This window comes from Polypterus senegalus, chromosome 1, assembly GCF_016835505.1.
Source record: "Polypterus senegalus isolate Bchr_013 chromosome 1, ASM1683550v1, whole genome shotgun sequence".
In the NCBI taxonomy this organism is placed as follows: Eukaryota; Metazoa; Chordata; class Cladistia; order Polypteriformes; family Polypteridae; genus Polypterus; species Polypterus senegalus.
Genome location: NC_053154.1, coordinates 253008157 through 253033106, shown reverse-complemented (window position 1 = coordinate 253033106; position 24950 = coordinate 253008157). Strand labels below are relative to the sequence as shown.

The 24950-nt window shown below is 37.2% G+C and overlaps 1 protein-coding gene across 3 annotated transcripts in view; it reads right to left on the bottom strand.

Annotated features, from left to right (window-relative positions):
- hectd2 (HECT domain containing 2) overlaps positions 1–24950 on the bottom strand; it is a 177413-nt gene that overhangs the window by 59357 nt on the left and 93106 nt on the right. For 2 of the 3 annotated variants that reach the window (XM_039771949.1, XM_039771940.1), the window contains exons 5-8: positions 21733–21822; positions 14651–14715; positions 13730–13775; positions 2688–2797 (exon numbers count right to left, since the gene is read on the bottom strand). In XM_039771949.1, coding sequence (XP_039627883.1) covers positions 2688–2797; positions 13730–13775; positions 14651–14715; positions 21733–21822 — 311 coding nt within the window. Of the gene's footprint in view, positions 1–2687; positions 2798–9805; positions 10147–13729; positions 13776–14650; positions 14716–21732; positions 21823–24950 lie in introns of those variants that run through there. The other variant, XM_039771957.1, reaches the window with a different exon arrangement.

Genomic DNA, 24950 nt, shown 5'->3' with positions numbered 1-24950 from the left:
ACCACTGTTAGGGCCTACTTGCTTGAAAGCTCACTATCATTATAAAAATCAAAGTTTTTTTGTCCACTAAAGTGTAAAGCAGCATATAACTGCTGTCAAATTTGCATCATCCCTTTCTGTGGCATTATCATAATGGCAATCTGGTCACGTATAAGTAAGAAAAATAAAACTGTATCCAAAATCAACTTTTTAATTTCACTTAAAAACCTGAAAAACACTTAAAATACTCACATGCAAAACCTCAAAATAGACAAAATCACACACATGAAAATGGCTAAATTTTAACTTTTTAGATTTAGACATTATTAAAATCAGGTCGGTCTCTTGGGTAGGACAACTGAGACCCATAGGGAGATGCACTTTACTCCTTTTTTCTGAACTTAATTAATATTTAATTTGAAAATTGCATATTTAACAGCATATTGCTCTACCAGTGAAGTGGAATATAGAAAGCCAATAAGGCTGGGCTAATCAAATGTGGAGATGCGTGTATGTTCAGAAAACCGTAGAAGGGGTCAACTTCAAAAGTCAGAAAAACTGTTCCCAAAACCGAAACACTAAACTATGGATGGTATCAAAAGGACCACCAAAAGTCGATAAACAAAACATGTACCATCACCAAAATCAACACAATAAACTATTTAAATAAAGTTAAAAATCAAACTGTTTTGAGTCAATAATCAAAAGGCATTTATTACTGGAAAAGCACAACAAAACTGTTTGAAATTTGAATCTATAATCTAAGAGACTGCACTGAATGCAGGGCAGATTTAAAGTATCAGTGACATTGCACATTGTGTTGGAAGTAAAGCCTCTAGCAAAAAGAGGCAATGCTTAACACTAAAAATAATAAAATTCTGTTTAGTACCAGCTAAATCTATACTAATAAAAGGCAAAGCCCTCACTGACTGACTGACTGACTCACTGACTCATCACTAATTCTCCAACTTCCCGTGTAGGTAGAAGGCTGAAATTTAGCAGGCTCATTCCTTACAGCTTACTTACAAAAGTTAGGGAGATTTCATTTTGAAATTCTACGCGTAACGGTCATAACTGGAACCTACTTACGTACATATATACGGCCATAGCCTGCAGCTCGGTTGCCGTGTGAGGCGAAGTTGCATCCCTCATCGTCATGCCTCCCACATAATTGAGTGCCTGCCCATATAAGGCCGTCCGTCAGCAGCAACCCAATAGACACGCTGCCGCTAAATATTCGCAGGTGAAGGACAGTGCTTATGCAAACGAAGATGAGATGGTCAGGGATAGACTAATGTTTGGCACAAACTCAGCAAAAGTGCAAGAGAAACTTTTAAGTGCTGGGTCTTAGGTAACATTAAAAAAAGCCGTGGACATTGCATGATCGCACGAGATAGCACAAGCACAGCTGAGAACCTTCGATGCATGTACTCTGAGCGGCTCACGTGAACTGACTGTGAACACAGTACGCACACAAAAAGCAAAACCTCCAAAGAGCGCTGAACAAAAAACGCATTACACAATTGAGAAGGCAGCAAAAGAATATGAAGCGTGTGACGCATACAAGCATATTCATAAGTGCAGGTACTGCGGAAACAAAGCACACGGTGGAAAAAGTCAATGTCCAGCTAAAGGAAGACAGTGTAAAAAATGTGGTAAATTGAACCACTTCGCTAAAGCTTGCAGGACTGGGAAAGGTAAACCCGTGCATGCAGTGTGTGATGTCTCAGATAAAGAGGAAGACGAGCTGCTTATTGATGCAGTAAGAAAGGAACAACCCTCTGAATCTGAACAAGCCTTTGTAGACATATCAATAGGAAAACAAGGTGTAAAGCTTAAGTTTAAATTAAGATCATAGACATGCTGCCACTAAATATTCGCAGGCAAATCCACAACTTAATACCGGGAATGCCTGTTAAACATCTTAGATTCATGAGTACCGAACACTTCGATGAATGAAACCTGTTATCTTTACAACGGTTGACAAACACAAAATATAACTTGAACACAACTCATCCTCCAAATACGAATCTGATTGAAAGAAATAATGATAATCAAATCCTTGATGACAGCAACACTCATAACAGTCACAAAACAATTACATTGACAATCATGTTACGTTATTTTTAAAATGTTTCCTTTTCTTTTTCATAACTTCTTTAACACACTACTTCTCCGCTGCCAAGCGCGGGAATTTTGCTAGTTATTTATATAAAGCACCAATATATTAATTTTCACTGATGTTCAAAGTCTCCAAAATGCCACAACAGAGCATTAGAAAAAATCTTTTTTTTTTTTTTTAATTATGATCAAACTGTCCCAGTATTTAGCATACAGTATAGCAAGGGAAACTCTGTGACTTTTTTTCTTATGAGCCCAAGTAAAGGTACATTTTCAAACAATTTATCACTAGCACTCACTTTGTCATGTATTTGTGTTTACTTTCTAATCATGCACATACTGGATTTTTAAACCTAGCTCACATGGGGAAAAAAAACTGCAATGCTTTTGGGGCAAACAAACTAATACAATTTCTGAGTGGCTGAGAACAATGTTGTGGACTGTCAACAGGGATCAACTGTATACCAATGGCCATTCAGCAAATTATCTTCTATACCAAGAACAAATGAGATATTACCTAGTTCTTTTCATATAAAGTATACAAACAATAAAAGTGGAATCAATCGAGAAAGTAGTTTAACACTTACTTTTTAAACCAGTGAACTAAGTAATGGTGGTCTGCTTCAGACAATGTAGCAATTTGTCTCAGCAAGTGTGCAAAGATGACATAAGTTGAAATTCCAGTGTACTGTGGGTTCTGGAATTGGAACAGAAAGAAAGAGACACGTTGATGTTCACAAATAATAACATTTGAAATATGCAGATTTTGTGTCACTATTCTTCAGTTTGAATAAAGAAAATATATTTATAACCAAATAGATTCATTATCCTAATGTTTATAACGTTTATAAACATGGTAATTGTTTATATTTTACTACACAGATACTGCTGAAAATAAAATAGACTCTAATGGGAAATTCATACACAATTTTTAAGTACAAACATTTTAATTATAAATTTTTCAAACCTTTGAACAAAAATCATATTATTAGTGGATGACACTGATGACATAATTCTCTCATTTTAAACATGCTTTGAAATGTTAAGGCAATTGAGCTTTTATTTATCAATCATAATACAAACTGATAATTGCTTTCTAATCTAACAAAGTACAGTAAAAACAGATGAAGGTAATTAAAAATAGCTTTTATTTTTCAAATCTAATTTTATGTAATCAATTTTTAGATTTTATTCTTGGTATTGTCATGCATATACTTTAACAAACAAAACTGTAGTAAAAAGATAATAAATAAAGTATGTATTGGTCCGAAATAGATTATGTATACTGCATACTATACCCTCTAGTTAACATCTCTTATAAGCAATTAGAAATCAGAAATAAAATGTTAATTTTGAATATTTAAATTTTAAAGTACTATTATGACCGACAATTTTGCTGCTTTGATGAATTAAGTTAAAGTTAAAAACAAGAAAAAAAATCATTTAAAAAAAGAAAGAATATGCAAATTAGGATTTCAAAGCAAATTTATATTATAGTCTCACACAGGAAATTAAATTGGAAACTGATTGTGATTGGAAAGGAAACCATCAAAATTTCTCTCTACATCCAGAATAATGCTAAAAAGTCACTAATTTAAATAATGGTATATTTAATCCAAAAATAACACAAATAGAAATAAAAAATACAAAAAATAAAGAAAATAAAGATAAAGGCCTCTTGCAACACTGTATGATAAGTCCTGTCAACTACATGGGGTGGCAGACATAGTTACGCACTTCTTCAATACCATGCAGTGCTTTTCATTTTAATTTTTCGACTCTCATGACACTGATCTCTTTTCCTTAGCTGGTAAGCTTTCACCACAATATTTCCAACCAACTGAGAAATTGCATCTGACTGCGGCAAGAGATGCTTTTATAACCACATGTGGGATTACTTGTGAACCAGCCCTAGAATGACCTGGATTAAACAGGGTTGAGAATGTTATGTTAAAAATAATACCCAAGAGAAAACAGTTTGAGAAAACTAACATAATTTGCAAAACTGACAGTATCCTGCTAGTGGCTAGTAGATTTCCTGTCAGACTAGAGGATGAAGCTTGTGGTTGCCTTGTGCATGTGTACTAAGAAAGCTGTGTGTTGTATTTTATTCTAAAAGCACTCTAACACATGGTTCTGAATATTCCTATTTGGCAACAGCTTTTAACAACTCAGGTGATGCAACTATAGCTTGTAAATCTTTAACTACTCTCTTCTAAGGGTATTTCTATTATAACTAGATACTCATTCAGGCATTGCTATACTGACAGTCTGTGGGAGACTGATTTTTTATGTTTAAGCTGTAGTGCTGGACATGGCCATATATTATATATTGGTTGGATTTCCAAGTAAATAATTTACTTTGTGGTGTACATTACAGCAATAGAAAAAATTTGAAGAGAATAGGCCATTTAACAACTTTGTCAACCAGATCGCCTTGATAGCTCAAATTAACATACAGAAAAGGTTTGAAATTTCCTAAGTCCTAACGTTTAATCTAGCACTACTAGTACAGCAAGGGAAATTACAAGTAGTTAATTAGCAAGTAGCTGAACAATTTTAAATATGTCAATGTGGTTTACTTTTCTTTTTCACTTTTCTCTACTTTGTAATGTAAAAATAATATTATTTAACTATTATTCCATTCAACCATTATCCTTTGAATGCCTGCAATTTAAGTATATCTGCCATCCCTTTCACCACAAGAATGTCATGCATATGGCAAACTGTTTAAAAATTTTATGACTGACTAGCCTCCTTTACATTCTGACCTAAAATACAATATATTTTATCTAACAGCACTCCACCCAAAAATTCACCTCAAGGAGCTTTTGGCTTCTAAAAGAAGAGTAAAAAGTTTTAATTATATGCCAAACAGCAAATCAAATTACTTTGATTGATGTATTAAATATTAATCTTTCAGACTCAGACTTTTATCATCAGTGCATGTATGCCTAATTCTTTTCCTTTTCCAGTGGAGTGTATCCTTCCCTTGTGCTTTTATGTCCATCTTGATGATTTGGGAAAATGAATGCCATTCTAACATTCAAACTATGTACAGTCATGAAGAACAGTGCATTTTACTCAGGCTCTGGGTCTGTGTCACTGACCATCAGAATGTCAATGTCAGAGGGCCATCCAGTGTAATGTGGTCTTCTTTTCTTCTTGATTGAAATGAGCCATTGTTTGACACAAGGGTCAGGAAACTGCTCAAGTGATGGGCCTTCTGTGTTGATTATGACTAAACCCTCACCGATTGAGACAATTAGTGGATTTCACACTTTAGATTTTATTCTGTTTTGTAATTAAAAGCCATGTTCACACTGAACTGCTGAAATAGGTGGAACAAGAATGATCTCAATAAGATGTATAATATTGGGGAACCCTGTGCAATTAAGCTCTTTTGTCAATAAGACTTCCTACAAACTTTTATAAGACCTGTCTGAGAACTGACCTTTAATCAGAGTTTTTAGCAATCTCCATTTCATTTGTACAGCCCTGACATCACATGCATTCTTCAACAAGACTTATTGATACCATTTAATTAAAGTGAAAATGTAATTTTCTCCAAAACTAGTTAAATCATCTGGTCATGAATCATGATAGAAGATTGAGAAGCAACAAATGATCTCAGAGTCAAGTGAGCTTCCTTGCTGTGCTTGCCCCTTATATTTTCAAACTTGCTTTCCAGTTCCTTGACTGCATCCTTCACTGTTTTCACAAAACGCAATTGAAGGTTGTCTATAAAGTTAGTAAGACTTGCACATTTGAGTTGGACATTCATCCATCCATCCATCCATAATCCAACCCGCTATATCCTAACTACACAGTCACGGGGGTCTGCTGGAGCCAATCCCAGCCAACACAGGGTGAATGGCAGGAAACAAACCCTGGGTAGGGTGCCAGCCCACACACACACCAGGCACACGCTAGGGACAATTTACGAGCGCCAATGCACTTAACCTGTATGTCTTTGGACTGTGGGAGGAAACTGGAGCACCTGGAGGAAACCCATGCAGACACGGGGAGAACATGCAAACTCCACGCAGGGAGGACCCAGAAAGCAAACCCGGGTCTCCTAACTGTGAGGCAGCAGTGCTACCCACTGCACCACCGTGCCAACCTGAGTTGGACATTCTGAAAGGTAATGCTTTTATTAGTTTAGTTTTCAGTCTGTCTGAGATCTTTTTGTTATCCTGGGACACTATATTTATTATGCTGAGCAAGTGATTCTAGCCTAGTGTGCTGCAGAAACTCCTCCAACTTTCCATTCTTTAATCATCTGTCTGATGTCCGCAACTGTAATAGCACTATAGCTTGAGGCAGGGGGCATGTATTTCTACAGTTCTACTCCAGCTGTGGAAATGAGTCGGACAGAAGGTCATAGTAGACCAGAAAAATGATACGGAAGACTTTCTACAGTTTTTTAAAATACATCATACAGCTGTGTTTGGTGTAATCCCAGAAGACCTTAAAGTGGAGAAGGACAAGCAAACTGTAATTACCTTAACCTCACTACAATCAAGTAGACTTATCTTAATCAATTGGAAGAAGCCCACCCCACCTCTTTAAAGTCAGTGAGTAACTGATGTCCTACAGCAGGGCTGGCAAACTCCAGGCCTCGAGTGCCGCAGTGGCTGCAGATTTTCATTCTTACCATCTTCTTAATTAGTGACCAGTTTTTGCTGCTGATTACTTCTTTTAATTAACTTGACTCAGGTCCCATAGTTGTTTATTTTTCTTTAATTAGCAGCCAAACAATAATGAGGCACAAAACAAGCCACCACATGACCAGCTCCCCTGTGCCCATTACACAATATCTGAAATTAAAGAGAGGTGATGGTCTTGATAAGGTTGACCTCTCAGGTCACTCAAACATTTTGACGGTGCTCTTAGATATAACAGAAAAACAACAGTTTTGGAGTTTAAATCCCCAGTTTAGCTGGTCATCTGTTAGCTCGTTTCACATCTCATTTCAGCTTGGCTGTCATTTAATGAAGAAATGAATCAATTCAGAGGGCTGAACTCTGAATTGGCTATTAAAGTGAACAGGGCTGAAAAGGGCTATTAAAGTGATGGGGAAAAAGTTAATTAGCAGTGAAAACTGGTCACTGATTAGGAAATGGGTTAGAATGAAAACCTGTAGCCACTGCGGCATTCCAGGCCTGGAGTTCGCCACCCCTGTCCTATAGTAATGGAAAAAATCTAATTCTCACTTAGAGGATCTGTTCAAAACTTTTTTTAAAATGGCAGGGTCTAATCAATCACATTTGGAGGAAAGGATACTCTTCCTTCCTTGCTGCTATTAAAGATTTGGTCTGAATGTTGCCTCTCCTCTCTTTCTCTTGGGTGTGGGTTGAATTTAGTTTTGTTAAGTTTGATTTGAAACTTTTAAACAATTTCAGCTATACAGTGTTGATTTACAAGCAGGTTGCAGGGGCACACATTTCTAAAGAAAAGGCTCAGCTGTGGAAATCAGTGTCCTCTCTGGTGGAAGGAATGGAGGGTCACAGTAGATATGAACGTGCTATAGAAGACTGTCTGATAGGCTTTGTAAAGACACTGTGCACCATTTTAATTACACAGTATTCACAGTTTGATCAGTTTTAATTTGACACGATTAACAGTGCATATACAGGAAAAAGAGATTTATAGGATAATGATACCTGCTGTGAAAATAAGATCCCAGTTTAATCTGAAAAGGATGGTCATGACAGGCAAGGGATTTTTTGATAGAACTTAAACAGTTTTTTCAATCACAAAGATTTAATCACTTATATGACAGAAGAAAAATTTGAGTCCCACAACAAGGCCTTTCCCATGAATTTTTTTTTCTCTAAAAAAATTACCTGAGCAAATGTTTAAGAGAAAGGTACCACATACGGTGTAAAAGTGGATTATATGTTGTGAGACTTGCCCGGACACCACCAGTCAGAGACCACATCTTTATACAAGTCACACGTTTATTAAACACTAGCAAAATACCCACACTTCGCAGCGGAGAAGTAGTGTGTTAAAGAAGTAATGAAAAAGAAAAGGACACATTTTAATAATAACGTAACATGATTGACAATGTAATTGTTTTGTTATTATCATGAGTGTTGCTGGCATATATATGTATGTGTCACTTGCTCGCCTCTTATTGTTTCGCTGCCTTCTCAATTGTATAATGCATGTTTTCTTCAGCGCTTTTTGGAGCTCTTCCTTGTTTTCTACATACTGCGGTCACAGTCAGTTGACGTGATTACGTGGGAGGCGTGATGATGTCACACGCAGCTCCGCCCCCCACGGCCATCGAGCTAACGTCCATTACAGTATATGGAGAAAAATAGGTTTCAGTTATGACCATTACGCGTAGAATTTTGAAATGAAACCTGCCCAACTTTTGTAAGTAAGCTGTAAGGAATGAGCCTGCCAAATTTCAGCCTTCTACCTACACGGGAAGTTGGAGAATTAGTGATGAGTGAGTAAGTGAGTCAGTGAGGGCTTTGCCTTTTATTAGTATAGATTAATAAACACAGTCCCAAACACGACACAAAGCACAAAGCAATAATCTCCCATAATGAACTCTTCAATAACTCAGTCCTTCGCTGCCAATCTCCTCCTGGGAGCTTTGTCCTGCTTCCACTCTCGACTCTAGCTCCCTGACTGTTAGGAGGCGGGCCCTTTTATTCCCGCCCGGATGTATTCCAGGTGGCTGGAAACGATCTTCCGGCAGCACTTCTTGGTGTGGCGGAAGTGCTGCCCTTTGCCCTGGAAGCACTCCTGGCATGTTCAGCCGCCATCTTGCCTGGTGTGGCGGAAGTGACAATTCTCCTGGTCCAACGAAGCTTAAGGTGCCCCCTGGCGGTGGCCACGGGTCTCGACGGGTTAAAATCTTTTAGTCCCTTTTCCGTGGTCTTCTTTTTATCCAGGGCAGTTGCCCTCTCTTAACCCGGAAGCTATTATTGTCACCTTCCGGTCCTTTTAGGCGCCCCGGCCGGGTAAGAACCCCAGCTGTCTGTGACACTGCCCCATCGCCAACGAAGACTTGTTGGTCACAGCGGCCTGTCCCGTGAGGGTATACTTTGCCCGAAGTGGGTGTAACTTGTCGTCTTCAAGGGTCTGTTGCTATAAAAAAGAAAAGAGACACAGGGGCGGAGACGTTGCCCTGACTCCACTGTAATGCTTCTCTGTCATTAGAGTAGGGCCAACGCTACTTTTGATCAGCCTTTGACCAGCACCCTGGTCGCCGAAACCTCGGCACCCGCTCCATTCCTCTCGTGCCCCCGCCTTTGGGTTAACTACAGCGACCGCCCTTTTTTGAAACACCTCCTCTGACTTCCCTCTGCAGCAGGTGTCTCATCTCTTTATGTGAGTTCACGGGCTCACTTCTCCCTTCGTAGGAAGAACCGGCTTTCCTCCAACGATTCTTCCTATTTCTCCGGGGCTTTCTGACAGCTTGAGTCTTCCTACGGGAAAGGAAAAGACCCCTTGCCATCTGTGCCCCTGCAGAATGACGCGAGATTGATGCTGGCTCCAGCGGTAGAGCACTAGGACCCACGGCACTTGTCAGCCGGCGTCTTGGCTCCACCCCTTCCAAGCGATCAACACCTCGCTTCGTTTCTGTTGTCGTAAATGCAGCTACTAAGTTCCCGTAACCACGTGATCCTGGGACGGGTTTGCTTGCGCCTCCCTTTTCCTTTACGGTACTGGTTTAACTCACCTGTACACCCATGATCCTCCGGCCAAAGATTCCATCATCGTGCCTCTCTTCCTCATGACGTAAGGTCTGACGTGGCGCGACTACCTTCCCCTCCAGCTTGTCTATACAGACTCGAAGGTCTTGTTCTACCTGCTTGACCAGCTGCATCAATCGAAGCATTCTCCCCGACTGGTCTTGGTCTGCAGGCATAAATATAGCGTCAGCCAGTGGAGGACTTACATTTAAATCGGTCCTACTCACCGGCTGTGCCCACTGGAGCTTTCTTCCAGGTTCCACCGGACCCACCCCTTGCTCAGGATGGACGTTCGCCGCTCCCATCTTTAACCAATCACTGACAGGAACACGGCACACACCGTCCAATCCCTCGCCTGTCACGGGGCGGAACTTCTGGTCTTTGGCCATCTTGCCTCTCCCAAGGGAACTGCAACTCTCACCGCCGTCTCTCTACCTCGGCTGCTGGAGACGTGGCGGATTCTCCACTTCCTCTAGCAATGCCGTCCCGGCTTCGAGAACCAGATATGCACACCATAGCCAGTGACGCGATCCCAGGCAATCTCCTCCAGACCCGTCAGTGGGTGTGCCTACTACAGTCCCTCCAGCGATGACAAACGCTGGGGAATCCCCTTCTCCTTTGCCTTGGCTGGCATTCCTCAGTCCCCTCGGGTGGAAGACAGCACTCTGGAGAATCTCCAACAGCCACTGGGCGATTTGCGGAACGTCCGCGGTGCATGTGCGGACCGTCTCCCTGCAGGATGTGTGTGTGGCCGACTGGGGTACCGGGCAGTTCACAAAAAATTTATCTGAAGGGTTTCCCGTCTTGGAACAGACAGGAAGTCCCTGTTCGGGTGCCATTGTGAGACTTGCCTGGACACCACCAGTCATAGACCACATCTTTATAAAAGTCACACGTTTATTAAACATTAATAAACACAATCCCAAACACAACACAAAGCACAAAGCAATAATCTCCCACAATGAACTCTTCAATAACTCAGTCCTTTGCCGCCAATCTCCTCCTGGGAGCTTTGTCCTGCTTCCACTCCCGACTCTAGCTCCCCGACTGTTAGGAGGCGGGCCCTTTTATTCCCGCCCGGATGTATTCCAGGTGGCTGGAAACGATCTTCCGGCAGCACTTCCTGGTGTGGCGGAAGTGACAATTCTCCCGGTCCAACGAAGCTTAAGGTGCCCCCTGGCGGTGGCCAAGGGTCCTAACAGGTTAAAATCTTTTTGTCTCTTTCCCGTGGTCCTCTTTTTATTCAGGGCAGTTGCCCTCTCTTGACCCGGAAGCTATTATTGTCACCTTCCGGTCCTTTTAGGTGTCCTAGCAGGTTAAGAACCCCAGCCGTCTGTGACAATGTTTATTCTAACGATTTGTCTTTAAAATGTCTTTGTACAGAGTTCTTGATTTTCAAGTAATGAATTATTAATTATAATTATTACTATTATTCTTTGTTGATAAACTCCTATTAAAAAATATTATTGATAACAGAACATATAGTGTGGATGTTAACACAACTGAAGTAACAACTAACAAATTGGCCAAACTGCCATCAATCACAGAACATGTAATTTACATGTCATGTCACTTGGAACTTTAAAATGCAGACTTAATGACATCACTGTGTGTGAGGAAACAGAAGTTGGGACAGCTGCACAAATTTCTTGTTGCAAGCTGAAAGGCCTAATTTACTTGCTCAGAACATCTGTAGGTTGTAACTTATTAGTTGTTCCCTGAAGAAGGCCCATTTGTAATATTTTGAAATTTCCTTTTTTCAGGTTTTGCTAACCTAAACTTGAAATTTAAAATTGTGCTAATCTACTGCTTACTATTTCACCATTTTGGACATTCATTACATTTCAGCTGATTAAAATCGAAGGAAAATTGTACAAATTGAGGTGTTCTCAAACTTTTGACTGGTAGAATATATATATATATATATATATATATATATATATATATATATATATATATATATATCTTTGAGTTAGCTTTGTTTTGAACTCAGGTCTGAAAATACAGCTCTGGTACATTTTGCCTGCTTATTTGTATTCTCCATACCTTCAGTTATTCAGGGTCACCAGGGTGGTGTACCAACCATTTTGTGTTGTTGCGTCTCTTTTATATTTTATATCTATATACACACATACTGTATATATATATGTAATGGGTTTGAGATATATATTGTACAGATATTTTCAATTTAATTTTGGATACTTAAAATAGCACTCTAGATACCAAAAATGACATTTCATAAATATTACTTCAGGCACATTAAATACAACTGTAATTCTAAATTTAGCTACTCAAAATGGAAATACAAATACACCTAACTGAGAGATCAGTTAATTGGAAAAAAATTCTCACAGTTTTGCACAGATTGTAATGAGCAAAAGTATAGCTATACCTCTATTTAGTATTTTCAATAGTCAAAATATAATTTTAGATACTGGAAACAGAAATTGAGACAAATAAAATATGATTTCCATAGGCATTACAGGTTTCCATATGCATACCTGTGTGGCGTCAACTTTGAAGACATTGACTAAGTTCAATAAACAGATGAAGAATTCAATTTGCTGAAGTACTGCCCTTTCAAAATAGATTTTTTTCTTCTTGATGGTTGTCTAATGTGCTTCACAGAAAGGGCTAGAATAGATGTTAGAGTTTGTACATTTTTCTTTCTTATAAGCGATTATGCTACCAATCTATTTGTGGTATCTTCTACATCTATAGCATCCTTCTCTTGTTTCTTTATGAAGAGCACATTTCAAATGCAAGTGTAACGTGGAACCCAAAAAAAAACTAATTATAGCCTTGCAAACAAGGATGGATGGTCATATGTCAATGGCTTTGACTGATGACTGTTTACCTGTGTGATGTTTGTACCTTTTTCATAAAATGATTTACTGTTGTGTTTGAAACTTGTTAGCCAAATTGAAATTTGACAATCTGTGGCTTCTGCTCCTTGTATGTTTTTAAGTCATTTCCCTTTCCTAAAAAACTGTAGGATATAAAATATTCAACTGCTTCTACCACACCAAATCCAAAGCTGTATCTTTTGCTGACTTCATTGTCTGTGTAATAAGCCATAAGTTAAAATAAGACTAGGTTCTTCTAAGCTTTTTCTGTCATTTTCTGTATATATACCTGACTTTTCAAAGCAATCTAGGATAGGCTCCAGCATGCCATGGGCCCCAAATATATATGGATGAATTGATTGATGAATATCTAAACATACTGTATTCCTATGTAATTTACATCATATGCATTTAAATATCCACCTAGTTTAATCCTGTGTTGGTTATTCTAAAATTACATGTACTTCTTCGAGTAGAAAAAAATTATTTTAATTAAAAGTAAAAAGTAGTAACTGTAAACAAGTTTCACCTTTGTTCTAAAATATATTTAGTAAATGTTAATATTAAACATGTCAACACCTTATTATTATAACACAGAAAAATTATAATTAAACCAAACTTTAAAAAAGTAAAATAAACACACATGCAAGCTGTACATATATACACCCACACATACATTAGCAGTCAATAAATAATCTGCTACAAGGAAATAAACTGTGTTTATGGCATTATATATGATTGCCATGTTCTTCCATCAAACTGTACTAAAAAACATTTTTAAGAAAAACATAATTGTAATTCGCCAATAGAAATTTCTAAAATAATTTTTTTTCTAACATGTTTACTTGTTTATATAGGTAAAAAATAATTGCATAAATCTATAAAAACTATTCAACAACTGTCTTTTCATGAAAAAATGAACAGGAAATATGTTTGAACCAACTATGAACTGAGACTGCCTGAAAATTCTCTTTTTTTCAGTTTCTCACCAACATTTTAAACAAGACTGAAATCTAACACATAACTGTGTGCTGTTAAAATTAATCTAAGAAAAACTGTCTTTACCTGTACCAGTATAAAGTAAGCTCTGAGGTCATCTTTAGTGCGGGGTCTGAAAAAAGGGCAATTTATTAATTTATAATAAAACAAAGAAATTAGTTGTATTTAAAATTGCTCAAAATCTTTTCTCTTCATTGAATATTTATATTTAATTGCAAAAAATTATATTAAAACAAAGAAAGAATAAATGTCAACCTTAAAGTGCCTAGGCAAATCCTGTAAATGCCAAAAGGGACTCTGCCCTGTTGGGCCCTAGAGCAAGGCCCTTAACCTGCAATTGCTGAGCGTTTTGAGTAGTGAGAAAGGCGCTATATAAATGCAAAGAATTAGGCGGTATTGTATAAAATAAACTACAGGAGTCATGTAATGCCTAAAATTTAAAAAATAGTAAGAACTTCTAGAGATTGTCTTCTACTGATATTGATAAGTTGTTATTAACAGTAGTACACTGAGTATTATTTTAAATATGTAATTGTTATAGTCAGACTATCACAGAAAATAAGCTGCTTTATAGAAGCTTCTAATTCATCATCACAGTTACTCAATAAACACAGTTATTGAACATTTATCTGCAATCCAAAGAGAAATTTGTAAAAGCTAAAATTGAATCAAGCAAAAGATTATATTACTATGTATTTCTGTTTAAAAAAATATGTAGAAAAATGGTATGTTTCTTCCTTTCAATGCTTTTAAATAACAAGTTCATTACTTAAGGAAATAGTCAGGAACATTCAAGTGGTTCTGTTTTTCACATTTTCACAATCTAGACCCAGCTTTCCTTAACAAACACTGACAAATATCTTAGGTATTAATGATGAATTTCACAAATATGAAATATTCTTTCCAAAACAAACAATACTTTGCTGTTTCATTACATACACCAAAAATATTCTTCAGAGGGAAAAAAATAGTAAACAATATACTTACCCTTTCCATTCCCTTAATAAGCTGTTAATGATCCCCTTTAGAACTGATTTTTGTACCTCTTGTGGCTACAAGAAAGGAAATTAATGGATATGTTAACTCAAGCATAAGTACTTTAATAACAATTTGTTAGTGAATTGTCTTTTATTATTTTAAGCTTTAATAATCATGATAAATATCAATTTAGCAGTCAAACCTTAAGAATTAATTTGTCCTCTAAAGTATTGTGGAGTGTTCATCCTTAAAGAACAGGAAAGCTAAACTATAAGATAAGAAAATGAGGCACATTCAATTGCTGTTCTCTTGGGCATTAATGAACTATAAATGTCATAATTTAGTACACAAGCAAGTGAAAGAAGAGTTGTTTGCAAAGATAAGAGTTTTACAAAATGAATATTTTTATTCAATTGTGAATAAAAAAAGTCAGACTGACATCCTCCAGCCAATTGTATTGCTCTGTAGGCAAAATTAAGTGATCCAAGTGTCCTTTGATCCATCTTAATTAGCTCCCTACAGAGCATACTTTCCATGCACTTACTCAACACGAAGGTTAACTCCATAAGACTGCAAGTAATTTTTGGCAAATGTTTCATGATAAAGTATCTCAAACATTGGAATACTGGCAGATACCACATCTTTTGGCTAACGAGACAAAGCCAACACCTAGTAAAAGCTGAGATAGTTGTTGCTTGCACAACATGACTATAAGTCTTTCCAGTCCTGTAGGTTATATTGAAATAACGTAAGACAACTGACACTCTTTTTCTCTTTTCTGACTTAATGATGGATTTGGAATACCTCAACATATAATATGTTGTGTATAATCATAGCTTTGGATAAGTTAAAAGGTTCTAGTAAGTATTGTACAAGAAACAGTGAACAAACTGTGATGAGGTGGAGGAATAGTTAACGGCAAACTACCAAGTAATTTCAATAAAAATGCATTAGGCAGGAAATGCTAAGAACAGAGTATGTACAGTTATTCCCTTTCAACTGAATCATACTCTCTAGTCATCCTTTTTAAAATGTGACTGCAAAAATCTCCCAGCAGAAAGACACAATCCCCGACTTCCATGTGACAATGATGTTGAGAATTAACAAAGACACACACCAAAAGAGCCACTGCTTTTTAGCATTTCAAGCTGGATCTCATCCACCCGGCTCCTATCAATGGTTCTGGCACTGCCTGCTTCAACGAAAGTGTATCCACTGTATTAGCTATTCATTCCTCAAAGTTTTCCTTCAACCATTCCGAAATATCCTCAGTCAAAATTAATAATTCTCCACCCTTGATGAAAACAGCCTAGGTAATGTCCTGTGTCCTCTTCGAAAATCAACAAATGGTTTTAATCTTCAATGTTTTTCCATTACTGATTCTTTGCTAGAGCTCTGCTGTAGCTGTCACCTTCTTAGCCTGTCAGAACCCCTCAGTCTAACTCAGAGACATTACTGCTAAGATAGTAAAGATTTTTTTGTTCAGATTTGTCATTAGTGTCTACTGGTGAGTCCTGAAGTTGCTACCAAGATATCTTTTAACGTCATCATTTGCAGATGTTCATTCAATCTCTGTGTACTGGAGCTCCCTTAGAGATTTGTGCTTATACTGTTTAAGCAATGTCAAGGGTCTGGAGGTATGGCAATGGAAAATTCCCTATTCTAAGCACAGGCAGGAAAGTTCGGAGGAAATGGTGTAAAATATTGATTTCTCTCACTCGAGCTGCAAAGGCTAGAAATTAAACCAAAAAATAAGAGTATCAGCTAAGCCCTCTTATTCTCCCAGCCCATTTTGTGATCAAGATCAAATGGTCAGTCATCTACCAAAGGTATTTAAATTGCAGTTGACAGGCTAGGTAAATGTAATGTTCTTAAGGAATTCAAACAACATAAGCAACCTAAGTCTCAACTCACCACAGTGGAGAAGATTACAGATTCACAAAAAGATAAAGACCTATAAAACATGAAAACAGGAAAGGTCATGGGATATGAGATATCACCAGAATTCCTTATTCACCTTGTTCCACAGACATAGAAGTGGTTAGTACAGTTACTCACAAAACTGATATCAAAGATCATTGCTATCCTAAGGTCAGAAAAAGACCCAGAAAATATTGTTAGCTGTCATCCAATAAGTTTGCTATCTGCTTTAAATTCCTCCTGGAACAGATTATATAACAACATATTCCAGAAGTGGCAGTTCTTCTCAATGTTAATTAAGCTTCTTTTAGAAAAGAAATTCTGCCTGGTTATAATTTCTGTTCCACAGCAGTACCACTGTTGCCTAGGGTTTGGCATAGCAAAAGATACACCAATCCCTTTTACTATGAACGGTTTCCTAGTATTATACTATATGAGTAGAGTACCTTCTGTAATTGAGTTGGACATGGGTGCCATATTATGTCCAACTTTGCTAAAGGAGAGCAAGATGAACAAGCAAGAGAGACCTGCATAAAGGAATGCATTTGTCTTGCTGAACAAGAAAGCTGTCTGATTACAGACTGCCCAGCAGACATACACTTTATGACATCAAAAAAGAACTACTGTGTGTGAGACTTCAAAAATGAGCTGCAGTACTGTCCACAACAAAAATGTATGACCAAACTAAAAGAAGGAGAATATCACCTGAACAAAGAAACATAAAGTGCATTAAATGTTTTGCCACATGTGCCAGAGATAACTGACTCTGAAGGAACTTGAACAAAGCATTGTCTGCTCCAAAAGTAAACAAAAAACAACCCATAAGTACACCTATTTTGATTCTGAGAACTATTTACTATAACTTAGTAGTTAAGATAACACTTAAGGATCTCGCACACACACAGAGAAAGTGTATGCCTACAATCTGTGAACAAATCAATGATGATGTCAAAGTGAAAGTGCTAGAAACATTATAACTAGCTAAAAAATATCCATTCAAGCAGCTTAAAGGCTAGAACTCTAACAAAAATATTTTAAAGCTGATCTATAATGAATAGTGTTTTCTGGTTAATTCTTTGGAAAATAATTAAAGAAACCGAATTCACAAATAATGTGCCTTTTTCTATGATAAACAGAAAAAGATTGTGGTAACATAAATGTTCTGAGTTGTTCATTAATGTCTATGTATACTTGCACATATGCATCTTGAACTATACTCATGCTATGAAGAAACTGTAGTATTTACACAACTGGGGAAATCTGGGATCACTATTTGTCATCTATACTCTGAAAGAGAAAGTCTGAGGCGCTTTCTGAGTAGCTGTGGAGGGCAAGTACTGAGGTGCGATGATCAAGTACTGAAGATAACTATATATGTGATCAGCACAGAAATCAGTATTACTACAACATGCTCCAGAATATTGCTTTCATGAGAGCTAGAGAGCACCTTAGCTCAGCAGTCTAACCAGAAATTCTGGTGACTGAACGGAATACTAGCAGCTTGACGCCAACCTGTTGTCTAGACCACCTTGAACCCAAATACTATTATTTTCCCACAGCCAACTAAAAATATCACCCTATTGGAAAAAGAGAGCCATGGAAGTATTAGTTTGGAGGAGACCTTAGAGAGGAAAATGGCATTGTATGAGATGCTGGTAATTGGTTGTTGGACACAATGCTGGAAAGCTAGGTGTATGCTTATTGTAGAGTAATATATACTTTTATGTGTTATATAGTAGATTAAATCAGATTACATTAAACTTTGTTTTTCCCCAAGTGGGAATTAAAATTTTAGCATGAATATAAGCATTAGTACAGTGTAAATTTAGCTTAGAAGTAACTACATGTAACTGCAAATAAAAAGGCCTAACAGTTACGTCAGGAAAGAAGTGCATTATGGTATAGTTTTCATTTTTGACTTCTTAATAGTTCTCTCTGTCTGCAAGATCAATTTGTTATTACAGGGTCATTTCAGGTTCATTATTGTTATGTGTGCAGAGTACACTGAACTTCTTACATGCATTTTGTTTGTTTTCCAAACTTGTTTGCCAGGCACAATTTTTACTTTTATTATATTTAATTGTATTGAATGTTAAAACAGGCCTCTTAACATGTTTACAGCCTTAACACCTTGCCTCTATCTTTTGCTACCATGTTAAGATTGGTTGTAGGGATTTTTCTGGTGATTATTTCTACAATGCAAAAGCACACTGGGCTAATATTACTAGAGTGAGAAATAGGATATCAATTTATAAAATCACTCAGTCAACAGAAAAAGCTTCAATATACAGCATGTAACAGAACTGAGTACAGTACTCTCACTATCCCAAACTACAAATCCTGTTTATTTAGTACATTTTTGTTTGTAGCTAAAACCCAACAAGAAAGTAGTCAATTAATCTGTATAAAAAACAGACATTTTTGACAAATGAAACAGTAATGAAAAGTCTTTATTTAAGAACCAACTGCAACAAAAGTCATTGCATCCTTTATTATCAAGATTCCATTCTTTAATATTTTTTAATATTTTGTATGTCCGAAATTATTTTTAATGATAGATTTGTTCCTTGTAGGCATGGATAATACCAACAACAACAACAGCATTTATTTATATAGCACATTTTCATACAAATGATGTAGCTCAAAGGGCTTTACATGATGAAGAAAGAGAAAAAAAGACGAAATAAATAGAAAATAGAATTAGGGAACACTAATTAACATAGAATAAAAGTAAGGTCTGATGGCCAGGGAGGACAAAAAAAAACAAAACAAAAAAAAAACTTCCAGACTGCTGGAGAAAAAATAAATCTGCAAGTTTTCCTAGGCCATGAGACCACCCAGCCCCCTCTAGGCATTCTACCTAACATAAATGACCTCACAATCAGTCCTCATACCAGTCTTGTACATGTCTATGGAGGGATGTTCTTCCATTCTTTGCCACTATTTCTTATCTGCTGCTCTTTGCTGGAAGGTTTTTATTGCTCTACCTTCCACTTTTTAGAATACCCCAAAAGCATTCAATCAGAATAAAATCAGGGGACATATTTAGCAAGGTTATAGTTTTCAAATTTTTTATACTTTAAAAGCAGTGTGTTTTGTCATGTTGGAAAATTTTTCTTCTACCAAACTTCTTGAGACCGGGAGTCTTCTTTTTATTAAGTATTGGGTTACAAAAACTGCATTCACTGTGCCATCTATAAATGTCATATTCCCTACACTGTGATAGTTCTGGCCAGGTCCATGCCACAAATGCTGGACCACATCTGAGCGAAACAAATATATTTTGGTTTTATCTGACCAAAGGATAGGCTGCCAGCATTCATCAGGCCAAAGAATATGCTGCCAATATTCATCAGGCTTATTTTCATGTTCTTTGGAAGAGTTTAATCTTGTAGTTTTGTGATGGTTTTCTTTTTGGGCACTGTCAGTAAAGCTTGCTCCCATCCAATGACCTTCGCACTGTATGAACAGTCAATGAAACACCAGTTTTCACAGATAATCCTTGTGTCCAGTTAGAAGCACATGCCTATCTGTTTTTCTGTGTTTTTTAATGTCTTATCCAGTGTTGTGTTTTGGCTTAGGTTCAGTAGCCTACTATTACTCTTGTACTCTCTCAAATCTTAATGTAAAGACTCATAATCTGGTTTCTTAATTGGGTAAACCATTCCTTAATATGTGAAGATATGATGCATGAGACACAACAAAGCCCAAAACTGAGAAAGCTGTGGTATTCATGCAATTAGCTTTATTTAGAAATCACAGGTGTAATCCCTTTTGTCACAGTGATCACAAGTATACTCATTTCTGTTGCAATGAGTTTGTACTTTGAGGCTTGTATTTTCAATGTAGTGTATTCTTTTTATTTGAACTATAAATACACTACACTCTAACTTAAAAATAATACTATTATTAAAAGATTATATGATTTTTAATCATTTAAAATTTTAATGATATTGACCAGCAGTGTTAGGAATAGAAAGTTTATGGATATATATAGCATAATGGCACTTAAACACAGCCTGTGACCAGATCAACCACGCTGGGTCACCTGGTAGAACGCATTTGATGTTGAAAGACCCAAAGCATACAATGGCCCTAGAGCATCATAAGATGTATTCTGATGGTTAATTTAGTGGAATGTTCTTAAAAAAAGCTTCCCCAGAAATAAAAGTTGAATGAGCAAGGTGGATGAAAGAATGGACAAATGGATGGATAGATATCAGTAAAGATAACACAAAAATTAAGCTTCCTAGTATAGATTGTAACTGCCTGACATGCACATTATAAAAATTTGGTTAAAAAAAAAGAAAATTCCATGAAAAGTCTATACAGGAAAAGAAAAAAAAAGTGTGAACTTCACACAGGCTGTAACAGGGCCAAGATAAAAACCCAGGCTCCTGGAACTGAGAGGTAGAAGCATTAACGTTTGCTATATATGCTAGACCTTCTTATAAAATGTAAACAAAACTTTAACAAACAAAACTGTTTAAACTTCAGGTGGCAATAATTATTTAGATTTACACATGCAATCAAGATAAAAGAAAAAATGCCTAATAATGGGACAAAATCCTCAATACAGCTCATACTGTATGTAGTAAATGAAATATCACTGTGAAACATTTTCTTTCATATAGAAAGTAAACTACTACATAACAACTACATAAAATGAGGGTGTGTGGTGCTAGAAATTACACCGTTGAAAACGATCTGGAGTCTTTGAAAGCCACTGCATTTGAGCCATTTAAAGAAGAAAATAAAACAATGATAATATACTGGTAGTTCAGACACTGCAGAGAGAACACTTAAGAAGGGTTTTGCCAGTGGTGTATAATACACCTATGATAAACTATTTGGAATACTGAATACAGCTGCATCATGCTGCACACTAAAGATGATCATAGCAGCATTACAAAAAGTCCAAAGAAGACCTGCTAGATTAATTTAAAGACGCTTTGACATGGGCTATGTCAAAAGTTAACGAATGTTTGAAGTATTTTAAATGATGATGAAGATAAGTGTATCTAATAAAGACATACAGTGGAAAACTGAAACTGTTAAGTATAAAATGATTAAAGGTACATTTTGGACAAATGTTTTGAAAAAACAGTATATGCAGATTTCTTTATTTATATAAACTAAACTTTAAATTAGCATAGGGCACGATTACTTACTGTGTTGAGCAAGGAATCATAGACGGTATTTACAAATTTGCTGTTGATTCCAGAATCATCTGTTGTATTAAATGGTGCATTAGGATCTCTCTAGAGAAATAAAACAAAAGTCCATGTAATTATCTTTAGAGTACTAGATAGACAGATAGATACAGTTCTGTACTGATCCAAAACAAGCTTGGTGTATTATACAGTATATATTACATTACATGTAAGCACTGGTGAATACAGGCAAACTTAGCCTAGCATAATGAACAGATTTAAACCACGTGGCAGACTCACAATGTAACCAAGTCAAAAATCATTTACCATGATCATGCAGAAACTGTACATTATTTGTTAAAAGTATTATACTCATTACTTCTTTTCTTTCATGAAGTAATTCAAAAAAACCATTGACTTTAATTCAACTCTTAAATATTACCATTAAAATATAAGGCTGCAGAATATGACAAAAGTGACTTCAAATGTGACTTTTATTTTTGGAGACCAATATTTTTGATTATATATACACATACGCCCACATTCTACTTGCATGGAAAGCCTGAAATTATCAGCACTGTACAATTGACTAATGGATAATCAGTCTTAAATGGGGCTAGTTTTAATTCTCACCAGGAATAAACTGCTTTATTACATAGATTACAGCATTAGTTTCTGAAATCGTAACAAGTTGCATAACCGTTTTTGAATTATGGATGGGTAATATTTCTCGTCCTGCACATGAACTAGACACACCAGCAGAACCAAATTGTGTTCTAAAATTGCTTTAAAAAAGAAATGACAGGATGGATGTTTAAAAACCACACAAAGGTATATGCCATATTCTGCCAAATAGATTTTCTACATTTCTTTCATGCCCAGTTCATCTTCCATGAACCTTGAATAAACCACCTCAACCACTCCCCTCAATCTAAAATCTGTTAACACAGTTCAGTCTGTGCATAATGACATTTTACGGTAGAATTACCAAAGCCTACGAAAAAACTCATAATTCCAGACCACCTTAAGTTCCCTTCATACCTCTCCGTCAGTGTCTTTTGTGTTGTAAATGTGTTGATCAGCAAAAGCAGAAAGCAGCCTACTATCCCATCCCCCCACGAACGCAGAAAGGTCTCTCAGCTCAAGTCTGTTTACTTGCGTGTGAGTTGCCTGGAGTTGTATTGGGTAAATAATATTTCATTATTTCGAATACATGCATTTCATGTGATTTCTGTGTGTGCAACAATCTATGTGAACACATAGTTAAAACAGAAACTTTTTATGTTTTAGTAATAATTGACAAAATGTATACATGAAGTGCAAATAGTGTGAAGCCTTAAGTTCAAATATCAAATAAACACTTTCACAAAGGGTACAGGTATAACAAGCAAGTTTATTCAAGAATATAACTGCTGAAAAAGAACTTGCGTTAGGGTCTGATATTGACACGCCCTTAATACAACCGCTTTGGTGGTGCAGCGGTAAGAACTGCTGACTCGTAAACAAGACGTTCGTGGTTTGATCCCAGATGCCTCCGTTTTGAGTAATGAGTTGCTCTTATTCTTACTATTATAGAATAAAGACATATGTGTTGTGAAAAGGCGATATATAGCGCCCGACCCGGCACAGACTACGCAGAGGCACGTGTTCACACTCAAGGGTTTTTTATTTGTTTGCTCTTCAGCCGTGGGCACACATCTTCCCTGTGTCCCACAGGCCCAACACAGTCCAAGTACAAAAACCCACACAAACCAAACTTTCCTGCTCCCCCACCCCTCCCAGGCAACCTCGTCCTCTTCCTCCCGATTCTGGCCCTGATTGCTGGGAGGCAGGCCCTTTTATACCCCCACCCGGAAGTGTACAAGGTGCCTGACCAGCTGGTCTTAATTGCACCTCCAGGTGGGGCTGATAAACCATCCAGTGTGGTGGCTGGTTCTCCGCAGCACCCCCTAGCGGCCACCCCATCTCCCAACCGGGCTGCTGTGGTGGACTCCATGTCACATGGAGCCACGGGGGAGATTGAGGAGGGATCCACGGCCAGGGAGACTGCCCCCAAGCGCCCCGGGGAAGGTACTGCAATGTCCACGATGGCTCCCCCGGGACGTATGCAGCAGAGGCGTCCCGGCCCGCCATGGGACCCGGCTGTCCGTCACAGTGTGCAGACCTAGTATACCTCCCTCTCCTTACCTCTTATCGAAACCATGTTATTTGTAATGTTTGTACAATACAAATAGCTTTGAAAAGATTTTACTGCAAGATTTTTGAGACCCCGGCAATCCCCCAAGTGCGTTGTGCACCGAAACTGTATTAACACAGAAAGTGATTGCTTGTCCGCTGCTGGTGCAAATGCAAGATCAAAGGCTTGCTGGGTTGACACATGTGCTGCCCACTGGTTGATGCAGGGAACACTTAAAATTGGCCACTGACTTGGCTGTGTTCACTTAGTGTTTTCTCACTTGTGCATGAAGTCTGTCTACTCTTTCAATCTGAGAAGGGAGCAACTGCAAGATGACTGCGTGCATGCTAGTGTTGCTGAAGAAACAGCTCCCATTAGATAATTTTGAGATGACACAAAAACTGATCTTTCAGTTCAGAAGTCTATGACCCACATATTCTTTATGTACATTATTTTTGTATTGATTTAAAGTACATTTTAACAGCAAAAAAACAAGTTATTTTTTCATGTTTTTAGTCACCTTATCTTGGTAAACTCACAGATAGCAAGCTAGCATACGTAGCAAAAATATGTTCTATGATCTTGTTCTTGGTCTTTTGAATCGTGCCGAAGGCTGAACGGTTCATGTTATACAAACAAGCAAAATCTACCATCTTTTTAGCTCGTTCTACTCTCTCAATTATTTTCACTTTTGTTTCCATCATTATCACCAAGCACTTCCTAGTAGTACATCGGTGCTGCTTTTATGATTAATTCCAGAAGCTTTGGGCTTAAAATAAAGTATGATGACTCATAGTAAAACAAAGATACAGCCATTCATCAACTTTCGACATAGCCCATGTCACGTAGTCTTTAAATTAATCTAGCAGGTCTTCTTTGGACTTTTGTAATGCTGCTATGATTATCTTTAGTGTGCAGCATGATGCAGCTGTATTCAATATTCCAAATAGTTTATCATAGGTGTATGATTTAATAAGCTAAATAATCCCTACAATTGACAATCAAAAGCACAATTGTGGCTTTGATTTTTACTGATGCAAACAGAAAACTGAGGAATTTG